General features: G+C 38.8%; 1 protein-coding gene across 1 annotated transcript in view; it reads left to right on the forward strand.

Annotated features, from left to right (window-relative positions):
• LOC139735081 (uncharacterized) overlaps nt 1-20592 on the forward strand; it is a 55621-nt gene extending 35029 nt beyond the window's left edge. Inside the window, exons 10-16 of the mRNA XM_071645853.1 lie at nt 1142-1240; nt 6052-6150; nt 10318-10416; nt 14581-14670; nt 15817-16015; nt 17687-17809; nt 18998-20592. Of these exons, the coding sequence (XP_071501954.1) occupies nt 1142-1240; nt 6052-6150; nt 10318-10416; nt 14581-14670; nt 15817-16015; nt 17687-17809; nt 18998-19062 (774 nt within the window). The 3' untranslated portion in view covers nt 19063-20592. The remainder of the gene's footprint in view (nt 1-1141; nt 1241-6051; nt 6151-10317; nt 10417-14580; nt 14671-15816; nt 16016-17686; nt 17810-18997) is intronic.
• Nucleotides 20593-22766: the final 2174 nt, after the last annotated feature.

Consider the following 22766-nt stretch of genomic DNA (forward strand, 5'->3'; position numbering starts at 1 on the left):
ATATACCGAAGGTTCGTTATCACGATTGTTCGTAATGGCAAATATACGTTATTCTTACCTTCTGTTATTCCGAAGGTTCGAATGTCGGAAATGTTAAGCGGTGCATTAATCGATAATAGTTACTCCGAATATGAAATTAACTGCTTTTAAGTGAAAAGTGCAATGTGGTAGTTCAAAGTCACATGATTTGACGCGTTTGATCTTGGGTATAGTCACAGGGAAGAATGGTACATACTTGTTATAATTTTCGGGCAAAGGGTTTGCTACCGGCAGTTAGCGTTTGTAGGTTCCAGATTGATTAACCTTGTTATTTTCGGATTAACGAAACCTAATTTCATTTTCGGACTAACGAACCCTATTTTCAGATTTAGAGAAGCGAACCTTCAAAATAAAGAATCATCGGAAAAACGTACTTGTGGAATAGATAACCATCGAATTTATAATGCAACAAACACTCGAATAAACGAACCCCCTTTTTGTCTTTGAAATTAGGATCAACGAATCCCCTGCCATATACGATTTATGTATGTTCGGAATGACGAACCCCTGGTTAACAAACCTTTGGAATAAAGAACCCTCGGAATGACGAATATACGGAATATTGGACCCTCGGAATTACGAACCTTCGGCATGACAAAGTTTCGGAATGACGAACCTACTGAATAATCATGATAACGATCTTCAACTGTCATCTCGTTTTACCTCAGAAAAGGAACAAGTTCTCTGTATAGGTTTACTCTTTAAGTAAAATGACTTCGGAGTATTAAATCCGTTTGAAGAGAGGAGAGGCAAGATGTATGCCACTTGCCGCAAAAAGTATGTTTGTCTATTTGTCTGTCTGTCTGTCTTTATCTGTCTACTAGTATCTACCTATTTACCCATCTATCTATCTATCTATCTATCTATCTATCTATCTATCTATCTATCTATCTATCTATCTTAATATCTTTTACTATAATCTGTATTCGCAAACACCCACCCGCACATATCTGTATCCGCAACTACACTAAATATGCTTGCTATGTACATAAAATCCAGCATTACGTAACTCTGCTTCTGAGTATTAAGGTATATACATGAAATCATGATTACGAAGGTTTTTTATACTCCAAATGTTTACTTCTCTTGTTGCATACTCCAGAAAAACATGAGCGCCGCTCATCTTGCCGCAAAGAACAACCACCCGTCTGTCATCAAAGTGCTTGCAGGACGGAGGTGCGACCTCAACGCCAAAGGAATGGTGGGTGTGCCTTGAGGGTCATTATCAACGAGCCGGACACCTACGAGTCATACAGTCCACAAATGATACAGCCCATGACTTCGACACTAGGCCAAAAAGGCCCATGAGTTCAACATTACAACATAGGGCTTAATGTGTTGGACTCGTGGGCCTTGTTTGCTTAGTGTCAAACTCATAGGCTGTATGACTCGTAAGCTGTATGACTTGTGAGCTGTATGACTCGTAGGCTGTATAACTCGTGGGCTGTATGACTCATGGGCTGTATGACTCGTGGGCTGTATAACTCATGGGCTGTATGACTCGTGGGCTGTATGACTCATGGGTGTCGGCCAAAGAGGTTCTATATGTAATAGAGTAAGCGCTCACCATTCAGTGCGTACCAAAGAGATTATACCTATAGAGTAAGTAGTCGCCATACGCGTGCGTACAAATAGTGCGTCCAAAATTGAAGAGGGAGCGCACACTCAGCTCCTGGCACTGGATCTAAGTCTACGTTCAAGTCATAACTTCTCATATCATATCTGGAATGATATGTTATCCTTCATTACACATTTTCGTTTTCAGAATCACAATGTGGTTAATTGTTTAAATATTAGTTTCTACGATGATATCATATCATTTGAACCATTTGATAGAGTCCAGACCTTTTTGTTGTTCGCAAAATAAACAGTGGGAACTTGGGTGTAGACTAGACAGTATTTGAGCATTATGACGTTTGTTTCGCGTACATTCCCCACTCACGCCATTAAATCAAACAACATCAGCACCATTGTGACGCTTAAACATGACCATTGTGACGTCACAATAAAACAACGCAAGGTCACTGCGCCGAATATTCAACTCCAGCACATTAAACAATGCGCTGCCATCTACTGATAAATAACTGCACAGGATCCGTGCAATGGCGGCTCCCACAACGCGAAATGGCAGCTGCCTCGCGCGGCTGCCTCCCCACTGGACTACGCCCTCTTGTGGTATAATCTCTTTGGTGCGTACAAATGAAAACGGGGCCGCGCGCGCGCACGAAAGAGGTCGACTACAAGAAACCTGAACCCGGAAGTCCCTATAGTAATGCACGTAAAGTACAGCTTCGAAGATGGGGTTAGGTTGGAAAAATCATTCTAATTTTAGGGAAAATAAATATTTGTCCATATGCCTCCGGATTTTATAAGAGAGATACATTCTTAACACAGTATCCGTGTTTTGATGAAAAAGGACTTACTCTAATGTGTCAAATATGTGCCTTAACATGAAACCGAAATTGCCAAACAGGTATTCATGCATTCATACTACATAATCTGGATTGCAGAAATGTACAGTGTATACTCTTTGGTATGGGAGTACTGATTTCACATAATATATGTCACTTAGAAACATCAGACACACTACCAACACACACTCGCACACACATCCTGATCCGCACACCCACAAAACACACACGCACTCACAACAAACACATACGCTAATAACGCACACGAATGTACACACCAAACCACATTTTGTTGTTCAAATTCCAACACACACACACACACACACACACGTACAGTGTGTTCTGTGTGTGTGTGTTGGAATTTGAAAAAAAAATGTGGTTTGGTGTGTACGTGTGTGCGTATGTATGTGTTTGCTGTGAGTGTGTGTGTTTGTTGTGGGTGTATGGGTGTGTGTGGGAGTGTGTGAGAGTGTGTGTTTTATGTGTGTGGGAGTGTGTGTTGTATGTGTGTGCGAGTGTGTGTTGTATGTGTGTCTGATGTTTCTAAGTGACATCATCAGTACTCCCATACCAAAGAGTGTACACCGTACCTTTTTGCAATCTTTATGTAGTATTCAATGCACGAATGCCTGTTTGGCAATTGTGGCTTCATGTTATGGCACATATTTGACACATTAGAGCAAGTCCTTTTTTCATCAAAACACGTATACTGTGTTGAGAATATATCTCTCTTACAAAATCCGGAGGCATATGGACAAATATTGATTTTCCTTGAAATTAGAATGATTTCTCCAACCCAACCCCATCTTCGAAGCTGTACTTCACGTGTATTACTATACGCGCTTCCGGGTTCAGGCTTCTGGTAGTCGACCTCTTTGAAAATGGCGGCGGGTCGTTCAAGTGGCCCCGCTTCTCTATACATGCGAGCGCGCGCTCTATTACATATAGAACCTCTTTGGTGTCGGCCTCGTGACGTGCGCCCATGCCTTGTGGGTGCCTTGTGGGTGTGATTCCAAAATGAACTTTAAATCCTTTTCTTGCAATAATATCTTCACTTTGACCACTGATAACGAAGATGGTGTATCTTTCTTGTTTTGTGGCTTTTTGGAGCCATTTTGTGTGGATTTTCTTCTCAGTGAAGTGTATTACGCAGTTCTATCCTAATTACCAACACAGCTAATAAAATGCATCTCATTTTTTTCGCATTATTTTTCGACTTCCCAAAGAGCGAATGTCAAATAAATACATGTCGACCTAGCAACATAAATTATCTTGCCAAGTCGACTTTTCAAAAGGTATATGTCGACATGGTGACATACATTACCTTGCCAAGTCGACCTCTAAATAAATACATGTCGACCTATCGCAACATAAATCATCTCGCCAAGTCGACTTCCCAAAAAGCGTATGTCGACTTGGTGACATACGTTACCTTGCCAAGTCGACTGCAAAATAAACACATGTAGACGTGGCGATATGAATTATCTCGCCAAGTCGACTTCTCATAGAGTATGTCGACATGGCGACACGAACTATCTGGACCAGTAGACTTCTGAATATTAAAATACATGTCGACATGTTTTTTTGGGGGAAGTCGACTTGGCGAGATAATCTATGTCGCCATGTCGACATACAGTTCTTGGGAAGTCGACTTGGCAAGATTATGTATGTCGCCACCTAGATTTATCACTTTATTGACTTTACACGGACATTCAAAGACGATGTCTTGCGCATTTGTCAAAAGATCAAATACAATTTAATTTAATTGTTCTTATATTTCTTTTGATATGTTAACGAGCCCTGTATTAAGGGACGTGTATGAACACAAAGTCCTTATTGCATGCATGTTTAACAAAGTTATCAGAAAGTGCTTTCTTTGAGGGAAGAAGAACGCCATCAACAAAACAAAACAAAATGTAAAGGCATGTGTCAATTAATGTAGAGCCTACCTAAAACTCACCAGAACAAGAATCAACGACAAATCGATGTGTAATGTTACAATTAATCTACCGATTTATTGAACGACGTCCATTATAATCAGATTTTGCAACTTTGCTGTCATGAAGAGCTAGTTTTCAGTCAGCTTGCGCTCCGAGTTTTCAAAAAGTTACGTTCTTTTTATCCTCTATTTTCAACTATTGTAGTGGAAAGCGAGTCAGATTTCCTACCCCAGTATTCAGAACGTTCCTTTTTAAATCATGCGGTTTCTTTTCTTCTCACGTTTTTTTTTTTGTGTTAAACAAACAAACAAAAAATGAAATAAATAAGCGTAACTACACAAAGTCGTTATATAGGCCTACTTCTCAATATTGTGATAAGGAAACAAGTCCCGTTGACAAGACTCAGGCAGCACAACTTCTCCACGAGACCAAATTTGGTTGTCTTGAAGAAACATGTCGGCAATGCATGCAGCAACAGGGACGGGACATAACACGGCACCGTTTTATTACGACCTCCCTTTACGACAGAGCGCATATTCTATATCGCGCGGAATCAGAATGGCCGAGAGCTGTGCTAGTTTTTGTGAAGATTGTGCCGAAGCGGAGACCATCCGCGCGATTCTCTTACAGAGAAATCGATGCCAATTTTGATCGAGTTACTGTCAGAACGATGATTTTATTACTATTATTATTATTATTTGTTTTCGGGACTGAGGAAGTGACAGACTCTTATGAACTGTAGGTAATAGTAATACGCTTGGATTGTCCTTGGAAGCCTTTTTCTTTTTCCCCCACCCATCAGGTCCATTGGGGTTTATGCCAGTATGCTGCAGATAGTCTTCACATCATCAAATTGCAACTTTGAATTTCAGCGCATATCTCCCGTTCAAGGGAGATAAGAGGACACAGTTTAATAAGTGTAATCTGCACAAAATCATAAAATAGTCATTTTGAGAGAGAAACAGGGACTTACATCGTCTAAAATGTGCTACAAAAAACAATCAATGACGACTGTACCAGTTGGGAGGCTTTTGAGAATTTCGCTACCAAAACAAACAATTATATTCTATACAAAGGGTTCAAATGAAGAGAGGTTCTTGTCTATGTTATGAAAAACTATGAAAGAATAGTAAAAGAATATATAGCAAAGAGATACAGCACCACACCACGGATTTTTCTGCGAACCAGTTCCATCTGCGTATTAATTATCCGCTGTGATAAAGATCCACATTGGAAAACGCATGAAGTAAAATAGTACGTTCGTCATGTGTTTGATATGTACGAAACAATATCAGTGAAGATCAAAATAGATCAACACCACGAGGAAAGTGACAATGCTTAATATTTTCTTATCACAACCTAAAGCCTGGAAGTTTATAACTGGTAAATATATAGTACGTCAGAAGCTCTGTGTATATACTTCCTGCGCCTTAAGAATGCGTGGTTCTTACAGTTATCCTTTTTATTATTCACAAGAAGATGGTATCAAGTCGCAAAGAATATATTATTTTTCTAGGACAGGTTAGTCTATAAACCAGTCGTTTTATATGGAATATAATATGAGGTTGTAAAGAGCTATAGGAACATGCGCACATGAACAGTGAAACAGTTTTACTTGTGACTTATTATATGTGCCTGTCTCTGTTTTTTGTTTCTTTCAGCATGGAAACACGCCAATTCACGTAGCCACGACAATGGGACACATAGAAAGTGTGAAGACCCTAATATCGCAGGGGTGCAAAATAAGTGCCATGAATGACGTAAGTATTGCGTAGTATTTAATCGGTACGTGCAGTGGGAGAGTGTTTTCTTAAATACCGTTGATCTGCTGTATTTTTGGTTTGTGGCATAGCGGGTTATCAAGAGTGCGACGTAATTCCCCGCGATTAAATTTCCTGTTGGCAATAGTGCCCATCATCCGAGTCCAATGAGCAGAAAAAGGTCGGCTGGTATAGTAAGAGTTTATACCCGCTCCTTCTTCTTCCCTGTCTGTTCCCACTTCCATGCATCAATTGATTCCATTGGCAGACACGGTCGCATTTCTACTGTGTCTTAATGGTGTTTTGGGTTCTGCACCGTCACGCAATGGGAGATGCTTTAAAACTTTCGCAGGTTATCTTCCTGCAAGATAGTCATTTTACTTCCCGCCGCAAAAGGAGAGAGAGAAACCCCCCCCCCCCAAAAAAAAAAAAAAATATATATATATGTATATATATATATATATATATATATATATATATATATATATATGTGTGTTTATATATATGTATATATAAATCTCTTCCGCAATGTAAGCAACAAACAAGGATACCGCGTATATAATGGCGAGAGTGAAGACTTTAAGAAAGTAAACGCAACTGCAAACACCACAAATTATCCCTCGAAGCGTTCCAGTAAAAACAACAACACAAACAGAAAAGACAAAATTCAAATTCAAAGCGTGCAAATCATTTGCTGACGTTTGATGACCGAATGTATGCTTTTCTTGCCTTCTACAGAAAAGACGAACGCGGCAAAACAAGATGAAACAGAGTGCATAAAAAAGCACAATGATAAAGCAATGACTGGCGGAGCTTGCAGGAAATTCAAAGATTTTGTAGTTGTTTTTTTTTTTAATTTCCTACTCTTTTTTTCTGTTCTGCGTCAAACATTGTGACTTCATCCTTCCGTTTAGATAGAAATGTCAATATTGTGAGATATTCTCGTCGATATTTCGTCTTATGTTGCCGACGGCAGTACTCCCATCTCCCGGGGTTCAATGCGTCAAATTACTAAATCTAGCGACAGGATCCAATCAGACAAGGCTATAGCAAGAGCCCAACTGTCCTCCAAGGTGCTCGTCGGGAGAGCCTGAATGACGAGACTTTTTCAGTCGCTTTAACCGCATCTAAAAATCCCCTGACCTCGGAATGAACTAAAAATTGCAATATCGACCCCCCCCCCCACCTTATTCTTTTTTTTCAGCTTTGTGAATGATATTTTCTTTCCCTCATCATCCACTCGTATGAGATATGAAGTCCACTAGCCAATTTTGCGCAAGTTTTGTATGCCCGCAGCCACGTTTACGGTTGATCAGCATAACGACGAAGATTAATTACGGATGTCCTTGCCCGAAGGAATGCAGGACATTGACAGAGCTAAATGAATAATTTGATGGACACCATGACTGTCCCCATATTAGTGTCATTGTCACGTCAAGCGACGCTGTAAACAAATAACACCAATTTTGGCGAAATACAAATAGGAGGGAGATAAACAAGTAAATAGATAAAATATATAAATACATGACTAGGTAGATTGGTTACATATGGGGAGAAAGAGAGAGAAGTATAATAGCAGAGAGAGAGAGAGAGAGAGAGAGAGGAAGAGGGGAAACAATAACTCTAATACGTAATCCTCTGCGTATGTTGTATCGATTGGAATTTCATATGTGTACTGTATATTACGATTATGCTTCAAAATGTCAAGATTACTTCCAATCAAACAAAAGCACTGATAATGCAAAGAATAAATCTTTCTTATTGCAAACAAATAAATGTCACTCGCCAAAGCCAGGCAGCTGGGTGACGTAAACAAAATTTTTTTTCATGGCCCATGAGGGGACATATACACAAAAAACTAAACAAATGAACAACAAGTTTAATGCTAAAAAACATAAAATCTAAAATGACTCCCATAACTGTGATCATATGAAATCATTGGTTTATTTGGCAGGATGAACATTTTAAACTTTAAAAATTAATAATTTGTAAATTACAGTGCTTTCGAATCGTTTTCCTTATGCACACGGCCGATAGATTTTGAAATCGTCCTTTCAAACGTTTGCGTAGTCAAAGTTATGACCGTACAATGGTTATGATTATTAAAGAACCTGATGTGGTCCCCCGAGCTATGCACCGACGACGGCGATTTGACAAGGCAAGAAGCCAAATCGTAATTAGCTCATGTGCACATTGCACAAATGGCCTTTCTTTTTTTTTCTCACCTGGTCAGGCTCTTCACATATTTTCAAAACGACACAATGCATGAGCTCGCCCGAAGTATAACAATTTATGGAAGATATGTTCAAACATGCGTAGACCATGGTGACCAGAATGATTCGTCATTTCACACTTGGGGAAGCATTCATTTAATTGTTTTGCATTGAATACATTCACAATCACTTTTTCTGTTAATACTAATATTGTAAATTGCTTAAAAGGCTTTAATGAACACTTTGTTGGTATGAGTTGAATGAGCTGGCAAGCATCATTTACATGAATAACACGAATACTCATTACATATCTCAATGAATCTAAAAACCAATCATGCCTGTTGGTACGAATGACCTATTTCTGCTCATGCGCTTAGTGGAACTAACGAAGGCTTATCAAGGTCATGTGATCACGTGACTCAAGCTGGTTACGTATTATTACAGATATTGCCTTAAAGTAAGACCAAGAGAAATGAAGGAAAGGTGAAGCAGTGGATATTATTTTGTTCAAGCATCGTGTCCTTCCAATAAACTGGCTTCAGCTCAGTGGTAGTGCCACTGCCCGGTAAACAGTTACACAGCTGGTGACGCGGTTTCAAATCCCAGGCTTGCTCCTTCCTTCGCACTTGCTCACTCATAATAGTACAGACATGACAGATCGAGCATACTTTTTTTACGATCGTATCCACGGAAAAAAAAGGAAAAATATACATAGATATTACACTAACACTTTACCCCAAGAAATTGTATCTTAGAGAGATGGTATAGTTTTGCTTGAGATGGGGATTCGGGTTGTAACTCTTTTTGAGATAACTAGAAACCACTTATAACAGATATTAGAGAGCATACAATTTTAAGAGGAATTCAAAGTTTATTTGATATCCAAAAACAAAGAGGTCCTAATAAAATGTGGGACCCACGTCTTGTCAGGACCAGTCTCCTTTGCTTTGTTGTTGTTGCTTTTTTTATATATATCTCAGCCATTCCAGAACCGATTTTCATCAAATAAATTCTGAATTCCTCTCGAATTGTACGATCTTTGATAATTTCATATAAGTGGTTTCTAATTATCTCACAAAGAGTTAAAGCCTTCATCCCCAACTTTAATAACCAAAATTATACTATCCCTTTAAACTCTCAAGGGAATATCAAGTGTTACATTAAAGGGGACCTCCGGATGATTTTCAGACTTTTACATTTGAACAAATCATAAATTAGTTAAACTGAGTACAGAGTTTCAGAAATTTTAGTGATTGGGATGAGGAATGAGAATGTTTTAAAAATCTATAACAAATTGCAATGAACAAGGATGATGACATAGCAGCCTCACCATAAGAATGCATGAGTTGGGGCTCAAGGAAGCAGAACAAAAGAAGAAGGCATGCATAGATTTTTCACAGGTGAACTTGTTGAGCAAGCGGTATTGTAATGGAATTACACTGCTACATATCTGAAATATATGAGGCTCGATGTCATCAACACTGTTCAGTGTAATTTGTTTAAGATTTTCAATTTATCGGTTTCTCTGCTCAAGGACCACAATAAATTCCACAAAATTATACATGGAGCTGTCGATTTATGTACTACATGATGTGAAATTATGAAAATCGTCCCGAATGCCCCTTTAAAGCAATAGGCAATGCATTATGTTCTGTTATACTATAATTATGGTCTACAATAATTCATATCTTCATTCTAGCTCCGTCGGCAACCAGTCAAAGTCTGGCTTTATATTACCTGACGTGATGTCACTGCTCGCAATATAACGGGTTCGATCCTCCCTGCTTTAGTCACGAAAGTGCATTATCACCAATCACCGACCAATGCTAGTACTTCATGAAGACCATTTGACACCAACAGTTATTCATGTTCAATTATCATTTGATGTGCGTGCTGTGAGATACAGCTTGTTACGCGTGGCGTCATAACAACTATCTCCTTTCTTTCAATCCAGAAACGACGAACGGCCCTCCATGAGGCGACGGAGAACGGGATGGTGGATATCGCCGAACTCTTGCTCGTAGCGGGTATCAATCTCCACGTCCAGGACAAGGTATGGTTAACCACAGTCCACACATGACACTCGATTGGCATATATATATATGCATAATTATGTGATACATATTTATATGATATTTTCCCCTCATTATGTACACAGAAAAATATTCATTAGCGATGTATTCATGGTCACTATCTTTACAGGAAAATATGCAAATCAGAAAGTAAATTGATGTATACGAGCACAAACAACATACACTATAGCGTGTGTGTATGTGTATGTGTGTGTGTGTGTCTGTATGTGTGTCTGTGTGTGTCTGTGTGTCTGCGTGTCTCAGCCTGTGTGTATGTGTTTTAAATTGGCTTTTTGTCATCTGTCTGAGAGATAAACGGCAAATATCTCTTGGAAAAAAATGTTCTTGGAACATAGGAAGTTTTGTTTGCACATGCGTAAAAATGTTTCATGTTTCTTGATGATGCTGAATCACTTTGTAAAAAAGAAAAAACAAGCAGCATCCTGAACGATGGGATTAATAAAGGTGTGTCATTGCATCAAAGCACAAGTAAAAACAATAACCAAAAAAAAAAATGCTATACGAGTTAAACACAGGACACACGTCAGAAACTCACCGAAATATCTACTCTGGCCAAACCATAAACTGACTAGTATACTCTCTCTCTCTTCCTCTCTATCAATGCATGTATGTAGGTTCTCTATGTATGTATGTATGTATGTGTGTATGTGTGTATTTATTTTTGTATGTATGTCGCCCTATGTATGAACTGTACGTATGCATGTATCTATGTAGATATGTATCCAAATGAAAATACCAAATTTATACAATGACCACCCCGTTCTTTGATTTTATATTCCCCACCCGGTGACATAATCATTCGAGACTAAAGTGGTTAGGTGCGACTTTAGAAGTAACCGTCAGTGTGAGGTTAATATTCAGTCGATTGCATACATCTTCGTTAGATGATTAAACAGAGGAAATGGAATGGCTATTGATGGCTTTACCAGAGTATGAATGGAGAGACAGGTCAAGGGTGCAGGAAATCAGAGACGGAAGAAAGGATGACCCAGAGGGTGATTACGTAATCACAAGGTCATAATGATGCAGAGAACCTTGTTTCATTGCTTTCCTTTTGTTGTTTGATAAATTTCAATAAAGTGATGATGATCATCATAGACACATTAAGGCGATCCAACAAAACTGTTACCGAAAATGAAAACTTGGTGGCAAAATTTGCGTATGACATTCGTCATATTCGCAAAGATCAAATCTTTTCTTGAGTTTCTACATGCAAAAAGTTCATTTACAAGTGACGAATTGTAGACAAGACGAATAAAAACCCACAGACGGAAGGAATGGGGAAGGGGGAGGACTGGAGGTGGAAAAATAAGTCCTATTTGACTGTCTGTCTGTCCGTTAAGTGGGCACATTACGTGCAGCCAATGACAAATAGAACGTTCTTTTTTTTCCCATGTTCGTTTTATGGGCATTTAATATTGCGTTGAACGCACTTCGCAGTTGGGCGTTGAACTTGTCTAAAGGGACGTGTAGTGCATGGCCACTAATAATGGGGCACCGAACCTTCGCTTGACTGTGGGACGAGGCTTAGAGATCTAAAATGATCTCTCAATTTTCTACCATATACTTCTCTTCATCTTTTAAGTTGTGCATGGTAAGGGAAGGAGAGGTCAAAACTAATCACATTTTGTTCTTTTATAGTCAGTCCCTCCCACCCCCTCTCTCTACCCTCTTTATAATCCATCTGCTGATGTTGTTAAGTATTGTCTTCCGAGCTTACGGGAGACCCTAAATCTGCTCGTCTCCAAATTCCATGATGACGAGACTCTGCACTTCCATATCAGCAGACAGCAAAACGCCTCCTCAGCCTACATATGTCAGCTTTGGTTGGAGAATAGGCAAGTGCCTGATATTTCGCCTATTACAATTTGCATTTCCAACGTTCATCGTTCCGTGACCCGTTCCTGGCATTGCTTTTTCTTGAGGGTTGATGCTTTGTTTTGTTTTTTTTTTTTTTTGGTATTTGCAGCTTTGACAACAGCTGTTCAAAAATTCTGGTCCATGTATAAACTGCATTGAGAACACAACGCTAAAAAGGAATGAACGGAATGAGAAAAAGTTGTAATAAGCATACCCCCCAAAAATGTGGTAATGATGTGACAATCCTGGTGATAATGGTAGTGAGGAACAAGACCGGATATAGTGCCAATTACAGTATTGTTCCCAATAATTAGAGCAACTCTTTGTCGCATGATTAAAAGTGGAGGATGATGGCCCATTAAATGAAGCATACGTGTGAAATACATCTGAGCATATAGAGCGAGCTTTTCCGATATTCTGGCGCTATGATCGCTCAATAAAAGTGAAAGCGATCCGTTGAGGCAACATTTCGGGAAATGAGAAAGTATGGAAGTTGGATGTAATGGGGCTCCTTAGAGAAGAAAGAGAAAGAGAGAGAAACAGAAAGAGAAGGAGAGAAAGAGGGGAGGGACTGATGGTATTTAATGAAAGGAAAGGAAAGATGCGCGCGTGTCTATGGTAACGTGTCTAATGAGTGATGGGGGTTCGGGAGATGAAGCAGAGTCAGGATTATGGCGGGGTACCGTATTGGTATTGCTTATCACCCATGCGGGTCTCTTGAATTCCCTGATGACGCTTATCAATAGCAAATACCATCCAAGAAGCCAGGAAAGACGTGACGTGGATATTCCGAAAAGCGCAAAACATTCGAAACTTAGGAAGGAAAGAAAGTTTTACTCTTTTTTTTTAGGCGCGCGGGGGGGGGGGGGGGTTAATTCTCCTCTTTGTATTTTGATGCCAGAGTATTAGGGATATTAACTGTCTGTCGGCATTTTGGAGAAACTCGAGATTTTGAGTGGTTGGGTAATTTGATATTACTTAAAAGAATTGTGTGGGCTTTTCTTGAACATTGAGAAAGTGCAAGTTATAATAATCCATGGAATATTTTGACATTTGATTGTTTGGTTTTTTCATGTCATGATGAATGGTTGATGCTTGTGCTTTAGTTTTTTTGACCAAAGACTTCACCTACTATCAACTTGAACGAGTAACAAAACGTGATCCGACTTTCTCATCAGATCTGTAGTTTGTTTGATGTGCTTGTGTTTTTTCATACAACAACCTAAATACACACATATTTCCTTTTTGTCTTTCTCTACACGTATATATATATATATATATATATATATATTATAAATGCACTTATGTAGATAGATAGATATACCTATGTATGGATAATTGTGTACATTACACATATGATACGCACACATTATTTGTACATGTGTAAACACAGACATGTACACATCCATGGTTCACAACAAAACCCAGACGAAATGTTTCTTTTTTTAATGAATAAAAGCCGATAAAATGGGAGAAAAAAAGGAATAATCATTCTTTTTCTTTCTCCTTGACTTCTCTGTTTCCATGTCTGAGAGTGATGCGGCAACCTTATGATGTAGACTTAGCGGTGATCGCACGTTTCTCTGCCACAAGTAACGCTTTAAGTTGACAACCTTGTGGTGTGCCATCGATGTGATTAACTTTAATCAATTCAGAAATGCCATGAAATGACAGTTTTCTTCTTGAGCTGCAGCGAGCCAATTTCCGTTTATAATTCCCTAAAGTCTGTCTGTTCGCTGCTTTCTTCTCACTTCTGTCCTTTCGTACATGAAGTCTTATGGAATTAAAAACAAACAAACTAAGCAAATAAAAAAAAAGAAAATTAGAAGTTCATGGCATGTACTGAGATCATCGACCGCCTTTTACGGTTCTTAAGTACATTCATGCATCAAGACGACAGATCATCCTGTCTCATTTCATTCATGGTCGTATTGGCGATGAAGTTGACGAGTTCACTTTACACGCTGGCTGAATAAACATCTAGAGAAAAACAACAAGAAGAAAGCACACCTCATATCTTCCAGGATTTCAATTATGTCCGCGCCATACAATGCGGCAGTCCGAGTTCAGGTGTACCACGTTCTTAATCTGATGACGGCTGTCATTTTCAGAGGTAATTTGGTGAAGTTATGTGCGTGGTAAAACAGAAATATTTTATAAAGATTGGCTTACTGCATCTACACTCTGTGTGTCACTTGTAATACTCGATAGCTCCTGGGAATGATTTGCGTTTTCTTGTCCCTTGTTTCTTAAATCTCAAACAGACGGGGAAAACGGCGCTGTCGATGGCCGCCCGGGCAGATAACATTACCATCGTCGATATGATAATAAAAGCCGACAGGTATTGGCTGAAGGTAAATAGTGTCCGTCTTTCATGTAGCATAGAAGAACCACGGTGGAAAGATTAGTTTGACCAAGAGTAGTTTGATTGCTTTTACGATAATAACAGGAATGTTTATTATCTCATTTCCGAGATATATACACCTTGAAGTAGACAAAGGAAAGTCGGTTACCCTGTGTTATACATGAAGCGGGAATCAGAGAGAACATAGCTAACCTTTCTTATCAAACCATTTCATTTTGATGGAGAATTTTTAAATTGAATTATTTCATATGCTTTTATTTTACAATCTGTATGAGATAAACAATTATTTTTTGATATGATTGATATGACATGCCAAGCGTGGATACCATAAAAATGATGAAGTGTACATCATCATCTTTATTCCGATGTGCAATTGAATACTTCAGAAGTACAGCGCAATCATCTACAAATAATTCTGTTCAGTCATCCATCACAAAACTTTATTTGAAATAGATTGATCTAATGAAGAAAAATTATGTTTTACGGCAGGTATATCTCTTTGTATCTTGAAACTACCTTTCGAATATAGTTTCTGTATGCGACCATCGTATTAGTTCCATTTTCTCTCTTTTTTTTTCATAGAAGTTCTTCAAATATGTACTACAATTATTTTTTTTTGTACGTTCACTGATTTTAATGTTTCATTTTCTCAAATCACGTTATGTATTCGGCTTCAAGAGTCTTTGTATATACCTGCCATGAGGTTTCCTGAACAGAGGAAATGTTTATTATTTTCCGCTTTTTGGTGGCTGAGAGATGGACCTGCGACCAACGCGCCAGCCGCTAACTATAGATTCAAATTAATTTCAAATCAATTACAAAGCAACTTTCCATTGCAGTTACGGAAAACAGCATACCGGTATATCGAATTCGGTATACGTGTTTACAGGACAAAGCCTCTCTCTCTCTCTCGTTCTCTCAAAGAGAAAAAAAAAGTGCTAACTTTTTACTACATCCATTGTCCCATGGGATGACATCACGAGCAAATACTTTGCGAGCAGAAAAAAAAAAAACCCAAACAGAAGATAATTTGTTCGATCAAATTTGAAGGAGCGTAAAGTAACCAGAACCTGTATGTAGGGCAAACCGGTGATAATCTGTTTGAAAATCAATTATTATCGCTGAAAAACAACAGCACAAACGGCGGCCTGGGGATATCAGGAACTTGGATGTGCTCCAATTCCGGAAGGAGCAACCGGAGATCCGGGAACAAATGAGACCAATCTGTTACAAGCTGACCCACAAGCAGCTGACGAAGGAGGAAAGTACGCGACTCTTCTACTTCTGGGGATTCAAGCCGGAGCATATGGCTGCCATCGAGATGCAATACACGGGTAAGTGGACTGGCCGCGTTTGCGGGACATGAAAAGGTTACTTCTCCAAATCCTGAAGTGTACTGTAATAAAGTACACATTTCTCATAAATGAATGAATAATTTTTTATAGCCACTTTATAGGCTAAAAAAAAAGTGCGCTGTTTCTTTTCAGATTATGTCTAATTGGACGTGTTTTTATGTATACATTTTCATCGATTTTCCGCATTTTGATTTACTGGTGCCAGTCTGGAACACCCACTGATTTCAATTCATATATTTGTTTAATGATTTACTTCAGTTTTTTTTTTTATTTTGTGTTACCTCATGAATTATTCCTCTGTACATACATGTACTGTAAATACACACCGATTTCAATATATTTCGTCGCTGAATTGAATTACCTCACTTATTACTTCGTGTCATCTCATGAAGTGCTTTTCTGTAAATGCCAATACTGTAAATGGATCTATTCACTCATCGTTTTATCATGTTTTGATTTTGATTGTTCTCTATGTAAAATTCATTCATGGTTGCCCCCATCCTCAACGAGGGTGACAAGGGATACTAATAAAATTGTCATTGTCACTGTCATTGTCATTGGTCATTGATCATTGCCATTGTCATTGGAGGGGACTGCTAAAAGCAGTTCCATCTCATTTTTCGGTATTTATCTCGAAATGTACAAAATTGTTTTACTGTTCATAGTTTGTTTTTTCATTCCGTTGTTGTGTTATTATGTATTCAAATGTTATGATCATATGTGTTTGAAATGAAATAAAACGAAATGAAATGAAATTGTCGTTGTCACTGATGCTGCCCGCGGATCGCATGGGGGAGAAGATCCGTTCTATGTTCTCGGAAACAGTCACGTAGTCCTGTGTGTAATATAGACAAACCGATGGTGCCGTTTCTCACGAATATCCCTTGTTAAAGTCTATAGAGAAGACATGGCATCATTCACCTTAGGTTATGCCACAGTTGTAACATATTGAAGGACGATTCTTGCTGGGTCATTAATCAAACTTGAATGCTACATTATTTCTATGTAACGGCGAATACGTAGGTTATTCAGATTTACTCTTTATGAAAAAAAAAAATCGACAGGAGCCTGGAGTCTCTGTTCATTATATTTGAACAAGGCGTTGAATGAAGCTATTCTCAAATGGCGCGTTTGCTTGCCGAGCGGCATGCGTTCGACAGCTGCTCCGTTCGCCTGTTGACTCAACGGAATACCAGGGAAACGTCAACTCGTTTTCTTTTACCGAAGCATAAACATATTCCGCACAACCCTTAAAAAATTTCCAGTTGTTCGCAAAGACAGTTTAAACTCACGTACAAACGTTGACAAGCGGACATTTACTGGGCATGCATTGATCACCGTTTGACAGGGTGCGTAATATTTCTGCATCAGATGATATTCATTACAATTCTGTAGCAACCCTGTAACAACTGGACATATCCGTATTATGACACCCTTGCTTCAAAGAGTCGCCCCTATGATAGCACATCGAAGACCCCCTGCCATTAGCGAACCGGCTCATGATGCGGCCCAGAGGAGTTGTGGGTCATTGTCTTGCGGAGAATAATTTTTACGATAGTTCAAGTGACAAGCGTGTCTTGCATACTTTTTGGCTCCATCAGCGATAAATCCTCACCTCTCATGCCCTTGCTCAATCTGTATGTGATGCAGGCAAGCAGAGCTGGAAGGCCCATGGTTACCGGATGATGTTGATATGGCTCCATGGACTGGAAGACAACCCTCTGAAGGAGCTGTACGAGGGGCTCATCAACATTGACTGCAAGAAGCTGGCCGGTAAGACACCATGATAACAACAAACCCGCAAGTGCTTTGAGATGAGTTCAACAAGCCAATAAAACTGGAAAATACATGGCTTATGATTTCTTGCCAGGTTTTTCCTCCGAAAAATACCACATATAAATCACCGAAAAGTAGAAACAATTTGTCTTGTATAATTTATATATCCTTTTTTTCTACCTCGTTTTCGTCATTCCACGAATAAAGTGAGAGACGATATAATTATATTTTCTTCATGTGGGCCTGATTGTGTCAGAACTACTATTAACATCCTTGTAGTAATCTTCGCTCTCTATGAAAGTCGCCATTATGATTCTCATTTTAATTTTCTTCTGTCTTTTCACTCTGTGCATTGGCAAGTGGCAGTCCTGTAGATGACTGTTAGACTTATTCTTGGATGAGCTAATAGAAGCTGATGTCACTGTGGAATCTCAATTGAAACAATAACCAATAACTCTTCATGGAAATTATTTGAGATCAATGATTGATGATTTTGACACAATCACACAAATAATGCTGAGGTAGATCACACAACCGTAATGTTCTCACATACTGTATACCGTCGACTTCATTTCACCATAAAGTGAGTACCTTGAACTCTACAAATTCATTGAAGATCGTACAGATGATAACAGTAAATGTAATCCAATCCATCAGAGTTAAAGATAAAACGGACAGAAGGAAAATGAGATCGAAATAGATGAAGGGATACGACAAGCAATAATCACTATATCACAAAGTCAAAGGTGTTAATGTATTCTGTTCCCCTGAGCGTATACCCCGTCCTTAAAACAAATTCCCCGAGGTCAGTGCCCTTGTAATGCCGAAACCAGATGTGGTGCAGCCACGTTCTATCAGTCTGAATTTTATAAGAGGTCTGAACGCCGCTTCATGCAATATGCATGTGAAAACAATCAAGACCTGTCCGCACCGATCTCGTTTCCAGAATTGACCAACCCACCGGCCTGTGACAACTGAGTGACTCGGCCTGCACTTGAATTAATTCCCCTCGTTTCATCTCACCGAAAAAAAAGACAAACAGCTTTCCATAAAGTCAATTCGACTTCTCCAATATTCTACGATCATATCTATCATTCACTGTTAGTGTTTTCTGACAAATGAGGTCGTGCATGAGACTTTGTTTCTTCCTTTTCGCTAAACCCTTGTTGTTGTGTTTGGTCGCAGAACAAATACGAGCCAAGGAAAACAAGCGGGCAGAGGCGAACGATTCAAACTGCAACCTGTCGTGACGAACAATTGATGGTTGATGAATATTAATGGCCAGGCCGACAACCATCGACCAAAGGAATTCAGAGATCCAAGGGAACATCACAGAATATGCTATGCCATCACTGAAATGAAAATGTCACCAGCTTGTGATATCAGCAGATAGAATGAAACGTGAAATCAAATATGAAGCGGACTCCCCCCCCCCCTCTTCCACAAACAGATGTAGATAACTTGTGTTTTCATACACAAGTTAACGGACGAGGTGGAGGAGAAGATTTCAACGAATAAGAGAGTTGGAAGAGGACTGGAAGATCAAAGTGAAAATGAACTGTGCGAAACTGAGAGAAAAATGATTAATCATGTTAATTGACTATTGTATTGATATAAGGTGTAAAACAACCTCATCGAAGGACATAATTTACACAGACGGAAACTGTGCGAAAAAAAAAGACAGGATGAGGAAAAAATGAGAGAAAAGAGGTATACATGATATACTTTCAAGGAGCTCCGTTCGGACTTTCGAACATGAACTGAACTTATTAAGCCATACCATGCCGAAGGCGAATTTTACTTCACTATTGTTAGGTATTGAGGAATGTACCAACGATAAACTGCAATCTCTTGAAAGGAGAGTGCTATACACGTATTGCATTTTAGTGTTTCAAACTTTTCCTAAATTTGACAAACTTTCAAAACTTAATTGGTGCAGCAATTTTGTTACATTACTGTCTTCCCTCTTGACTGCCTGTTATACACAATCCGAATTTTGTGATGTAAAAAATCTATTCTCGGCAGATATATATATATATATATACATACATATATATTTGGACATATGTTGACATAATATCGATATGCTGTCCATTAATAGTACAATGTGTTTGCTTGTAGGCTCGTGGAATGTGGGTAGCTAGATAATTAAAACAGAGACCAACACTTGTTAGACATCGATTGTTGTGTGCGATAATCGATACCTCGTACTCTAAGCAGCCGATGCGATGTAGTATTAAATTTGACCAACGCTCGAAGCATGTTTGACGGTATTTTTTGTTTGGACGAGAAAAAAAAAATCAAGCATAACAGCGAACAAACAATACCTCCTGCATGACTACAGATGTTTGACGTCATCAGACCATCAGTACGTTGCCAGAAATCTCGATCTTTTATTAGTAGTTTAATCAATGTTAGCAACAATTCAAAATACTGAAACAAGAAAACCCGGCACAATCCGAATCACCGGGCCTATGACTGGTTCTACTGCAACACTTTTATGGCAACTGCTATGTCATGTTCTACCACCGTTCCTGTATCACTGCATGCTTTTTTTCTGCTGGTATGACTTGATGCATCACTACTAATAGTACTACCACAACTGTTAACTGATACTACTTGTACTTCTACTACTATACCCGGTACTACTACTACTACTACTATTACTACTACTGCCACCACTATTACTGCTAATACAAGTGCTACTTCAGCTCTTTGACTAATGTCACCATTGATCACTTGAGCATTCTCTTGTCGTTCGTAGAGTAGTGGTTCTACTACTACTACTACTACTACTAGTAGTAGTAGTAGTAGTGGTAGTAGTAATAGTAGTAGTAGTAGTAGCAGCAGTAAGAGTAGCAGTGGTAGTGGTGGTGGTGGTGGTAGTAGTAGCAGTAGTAGTAGTAAAAGTTACGAGGCTGTCATCGCATTACTGTAGCCCTATTCCTACCGACGACTCGCGTTTCACTCGTTTTTCATCTGTTACATAATTGGGAACTTTTTCTCTTCTACATGCGCCTCATGAACACTAAGATTGTATTCTGCCTTATTGGGCCTTTTTTCTTGCTTTTACTGTAAATTAAGCAAATTTGAAATTATCCACAAGAATCCTCTGCTAACAGAGTTCAAATCATCTCAGATATACGTAGAAAGAAATAATTTGTTGTTGCCATTGAATATTGTATCAAGGACGACATCCTTAAATTGAGCCAATTTTGTTCATTTTGCATTTGGTACACTTCAAATTTGTCTGACGTAACTGCCATCGTCTCAGTTACGCTTAAAAAAATGAAGAGCATCTATCATGAGGACAAGTTTGCGACCATTTGAAAATACCTAGGATTCTTTTCATTGGCTTTTGGCAACTCTAATAAATTGACTGACCACTGAAAATAACGTCTGCGATGGGATAAAGTGTCCATCGAGGTTGCGGCTATACTAAAAGGGATGACCTAACTTGGGGCACTCGATATCTAATCTAGCAGTATCTAGCTAATGATGTGTATAGGCAACGAAGACTGCCGTGTTCAAAGTGGACATTAATTGGGAAATATAACTAAGCTTGCTCTCTGATGTATACACTAGAAAATGTTAACCGTCGTACATCGTGCACGTCATATAAATGTGTATTTAAATACTCGAAGATGTCACTCGAGGATGTGAGTGGTTGAATAAATACGTGCCAGAATAAACTTTGCTCCTCTGTCATCAATTATCCTTTTGAAGTGTCGTCACTTTTTTCTGTCTTTTTCAATTCATTTCTCTCGATGGTTGACTTTTCACGCCCGCTGTCCTGCGCCCAACTGCAACATCATCACTGCATGTATCATCACAAATATAGCTACCGAGCAATTGGGTATCCAAAGTGCTGCTTGTCTGTTAATAGAGACGGGAAAGAAAGTAAGAGCACGAAACGTCGAGGCAGAAGGTCAGTTTGGCATTGTGTCCACCAGGAAGGATACGCGAGATCTGTTGCTGAGCAAAGTCCTTTCCCTTGGGAAATAATACCTTCCCAATCTCAATGTCCAATTCTCGTCCACATTTCCAGGGTTGCTTCACGGGCATCGAGGGTGCAGGAGAAGAACAAAACATCAACTAACGTGGCATAGAAGAGCTGAGACATATTCATTATACAGTAGATACATATGTGTCTATATATGCGTACAAACGTACATATACATATATTTAGACACACACACCCTTACAAACACATAATTATATATAAGAGATATTACATACACACACACATATGTACATAATTATGTACATATATATATAATTATATATATATAGATAAAATATGTTTATATATATATATATATATATATATATATATATATATATATATTATATATATATATTATAAGTACTCCACGTATTGGTGCAATAATATCAAAAATAAACCAAACCAAGTATATGCTGTCATTATCAACAGTTTATTTCGGCACACAAATTTTCGAGCGATTCGTCCTTTCTCAAGAATCAAGAACATTTTGAGAAAGGGCGAATCGCTCAAAAAATTGCGTGCCGAAATTAAATGTTTGTAATTACAGCATGAACTTGGTTTGTGAACAGTATAGGAAGACCAAGCAAATGCTGACAATGACTTTTGCCGACGTGTTCAGGGCGAGCAAGTGCATGAGAGACATGGAATTTTATCTTATATTTGAAGATTGTCGTTACTGTTGATGTTTTTAAAGCAGATCATTCAAATGATGCGGAAAAGCATTCGATTCACTTTCCATTGGTATGGCATTTATCGCGGCTAAATATCAATAAAACGCTCACAAAGGAAGACTGTTACACCTTTGAACCTGTGCATTGTCCATATAGGACGGTAGTCTGATTTGCTTGCTAATTCCATTCAATGACATCACAAGTATCAAACGTGTTCGTCGAGTTTCAGTAGGTTTTCGAAATAGAAAGGAGATTGGTATTCTCCTTGCTTTTATCT

This window comes from Diadema antillarum, unplaced genomic scaffold (assembly GCF_040938485.1).
Source record: "Diadema antillarum isolate AM-2024a unplaced genomic scaffold, OU_Dant_1.0 seq00000563_RagTag, whole genome shotgun sequence".
NCBI lineage: Eukaryota > Metazoa > Echinodermata > Echinoidea > Diadematoida > Diadematidae > Diadema > Diadema antillarum.